A 3,300-nucleotide genomic window follows, 5' to 3' on the forward strand; every position below is an offset into this window, starting at 1 on the left:
GGTACTTCAGGATGCTTTGGTCCGTCTAGTGAGCCTCATGGAGAGTGTGGCACAGGACGACACATTCCCTATAGCACCAACCGTCTCTTAGATTGGAAGAGGAGCACAGACTCCCGCTACTTACACTCCGGAGCAGATGGCTCCCCAGTTTTAGGCTCCAGCAGCTTAGCCAGTTGGGGTAGTTCCGTTAGGTGTTGCAGCACAAACCGGTGATAGATCAGCTATGCCTTTTGAGGCCTTGTTCAGATTGGACAAGTTCACCAAGCTCTTTCCAGTTCATTATAGTAGGGAAGCTTTTGAGGACCCACAAGATTATCTTGACCGCAACCATGAGGTGCTACGAAATATGGGAATAGAGGAGACCAATAGGGTCGATTTTGCTGCTTTCCAGATGATAGGGTCCGCCAAGAGATGGTGGAATGAATTTGTGTTGACTAGACCAGTTAGGTCGCCTGCTTTGACTTGGGACCAGTTCTCTAAGATATTTCTTGAGAAGTTCCTTCCTGTTACACTGAGAGAGGACTATCGCAGGCAGTTTGAGCCTCTCCAACAGGGCAGCATGACTGTAACTCAATGCGAGACCCGTTTTATTGATTTGGTCCGTCATGCTCTTCATATACTTCCTACCGAGAGAGAGAGAGAGAGAGAGAGGAGAGAGAGAGAGAGAGAGAGAGAGAGAGAGAGAGAGAGAGAAGGTGATGAGGTTTATTGAGGGACTTGCTCAGCCTATCAGATTGCAGGTGGCTAAGGAGACTGGAGTGAGATTTCTTTCCAAGATGCAACCAATGTTACCAAACTAGTTGAGATGGTTCTAGCTCAGAGGAGTGGTCATGGGTCTGACAAGAGGCCACGTCACTCCGGTGGATTCAATGGGGCCTTATCTGGAGGTCGAGGTACTTTTGTTAGGGGCCATCCTCCCAGGCCATTTCGTTCAGCGCTTCAGGCATCCAACGGAGCTTTACGGAGTCGTGGTCCCTATGTACCTTCTTCGGGGCAGCCAACTTATAGTGCACCACCAGCTCCTATCAGAGCATCTCCTCTTTAGAGTTATTATCGTGGTCAGTCAGCTCGTCTGGGTCAGTCTCAGCTTCCACAACCATAGTATCAGGATGGATGTTTCTAGTTTGGTGATTATGGGCATATCCGGAGGACCTGTCCGAGATTAATGGGTGTTCAACCACAATAGTAGGGTTCTCGTGCCATGATTCTGGCACCGGGCGCGCTACCGACCGCTCATCCAGCTAGAGGTAGGGGTCAGAGAGTCATAGGTAGAGGTTAGGCCACTAGAGGTGGAGGTCAGGCCGTTAGAGGTGGAGGCCAGGCCACTAGAGGAGGAGGCCAGCCATCAGGAGGCCGTCCTAAAAATATGGTTCAGAGTGGTGGGGCCTAACCCCGATGTTATGCTTTCCCTGCCAGGCCTGAGGCTTAGTCATCCGATGCTGTTATCGCATGTACTGTTTCAGTTTGCAGTAGAGATTCTTCAGTTCTATTTGATCCAGGATCTACATACTCCTATGTGTTATCTTACTTTGCTTCATATTTGGTTGTCTCGTGATTCTTTGAGTGCTCCCGTCTATGTGTCCACACCGATGAGGGATTTTATTATTGTAGATCGTGTCTATCATTTGTGTATGATTATTATTGGGGGTCTTGAGACTAGCGTAGACCTCCTACTTCTCGATATGGTCGATTTTGATGTTATTTTGGGGATGGATTGGATGTCACCTTATTATGCTATATTGGACTGTTATGCCAAGACCATGACCTTAGCCTTGCCGGGGTTGCCTCGATTAGAGTGGAGAGGGACTCCTGGTCATTCTACCAATAGGGTTATCTCTTATATGAAGGCTCGGCATATGGTCGAGAAGGGGTATTTGACATATTTGGCTTATGTTCATGATTCTAGTGCGGAAGTTCCTTTCATGGATTTTATACCAGTTGTTCGGGAGTTTCCAGAGGTATTTCGTGCAGAGCTGTCGGGGATGCCACCCGACAAGGATATTGACTTCTGTATTAATTTGGTTCCGGGCACTCAACCCATTTCTATTCCTCCATACCACATGGCCCTGCCAGAGTTGAAAGAGTTGAAGGAGCAGTTGCAAGATTTGCTGGATAATGGCTTTATTAGACCTAGTGTCTCGCCTTGGGGTGCCCCCGTGTTGTTTGTAAAGAAGAAGGATGGATCGATGAGAATGTGCATAGATTATCGGCAGTTGAATAAAGTCACCATCAAGAACAAGTACCCATTGCCGAGGATTGATGACTTATTTGATCAGCTTCAGGATGCCAAGGTGCTTTCAAAGATTGATTTGAGGTCTGGCTACCATCAGTTGAGGATTAGAGCATCCGATGTCCCTAAGACAGCTTTTCAGACTCGATACGGGCATTATGAATTCCTGGTGATATCATTTGGCTTGACAAATGCCCCAACAACATTTATGGATTTGATGAACCGGGTATTCAAGCCTTACCTGGATTCCTTTGTGATTGTATTTATTGATGATATCTTGATCTACTCCCGCAACCGAGAGGAGCACGAGTAGCATCTTCAGATCGTACTTCAGACTCTGAGAGACAACCAGTTATATGCTAAGTTTTCAAAATGCGAGTTTTGATTGAGTTCAATTGCTTTCTTGGGTCATGTTGTATCAACAGAGGGTATTCAGGTAGATCCTAAGAAGATTGAGGCTGTTCAGAATTGGCCTAGACCTACTTCAGCCACGAAGACAATTTATAATAACATGTGAAAATTTATAAAATTTTAATTGCCTACATTTGGATGAGGCCTTTTGTCCATCACGAGACGAGACGCAAGTCCTAAGAGCATAATCCCCATAAATCTTTCGTAATTATTAGTTTTAAATGAAATTGATTTTGATATATTTGTAGATTGTTAATAATAATAGTGCTTCGTGTACGTATATGGGCAGTTTTAAGGATTTTTTCTATAATGACTTGGGTTCAAATCCATTTACCAGCAAACTTTTATTTTGGTTTATGTGCTTATTCAATATGCTAGTATATTATTGGGATTTTTACAAAAAAGAATCATATTTATAATAACATACAGTACTATTTCACTTTTATAAAATAGCAATAAATCTTCACATTTATACAACATCTAATAAAATCACAAAATTAGAAATTTTAGAAATCTTCATGCAACTAATTACATGTTATATTCCTCCCGCTTCTTCTTATCTTCTAGCAATCAAAGAATTTGGGAGCTAAAAGAAATAGTTGAAGAAGCACCATTAATGACCCATTTAAAGTCTCAATCGGAATCTGAAAAAGAATTTT

At 43.6% G+C, this 3,300-nt stretch overlaps 1 protein-coding gene across 1 annotated transcript; it reads left to right on the plus strand.

The window, feature by feature from the left end:
- Nucleotides 1-223: 223 nt before the first annotated feature.
- LOC138889547 (uncharacterized) lies at nt 224-712 on the plus strand. The gene has a single exon (XM_070172871.1). The coding sequence runs from the start codon at nt 224-226 to the stop codon at nt 710-712; it is 489 nt and encodes a 162-aa protein (XP_070028972.1).
- The last annotated feature ends 2,588 nt before the right edge of the window (nt 713-3,300 follow it).

The sequence above is a fragment of the Nicotiana sylvestris genome, chromosome 4, assembly GCF_000393655.2.
Source record: "Nicotiana sylvestris chromosome 4, ASM39365v2, whole genome shotgun sequence".
Taxonomy (NCBI): Eukaryota; Viridiplantae; Streptophyta; class Magnoliopsida; order Solanales; family Solanaceae; genus Nicotiana; species Nicotiana sylvestris.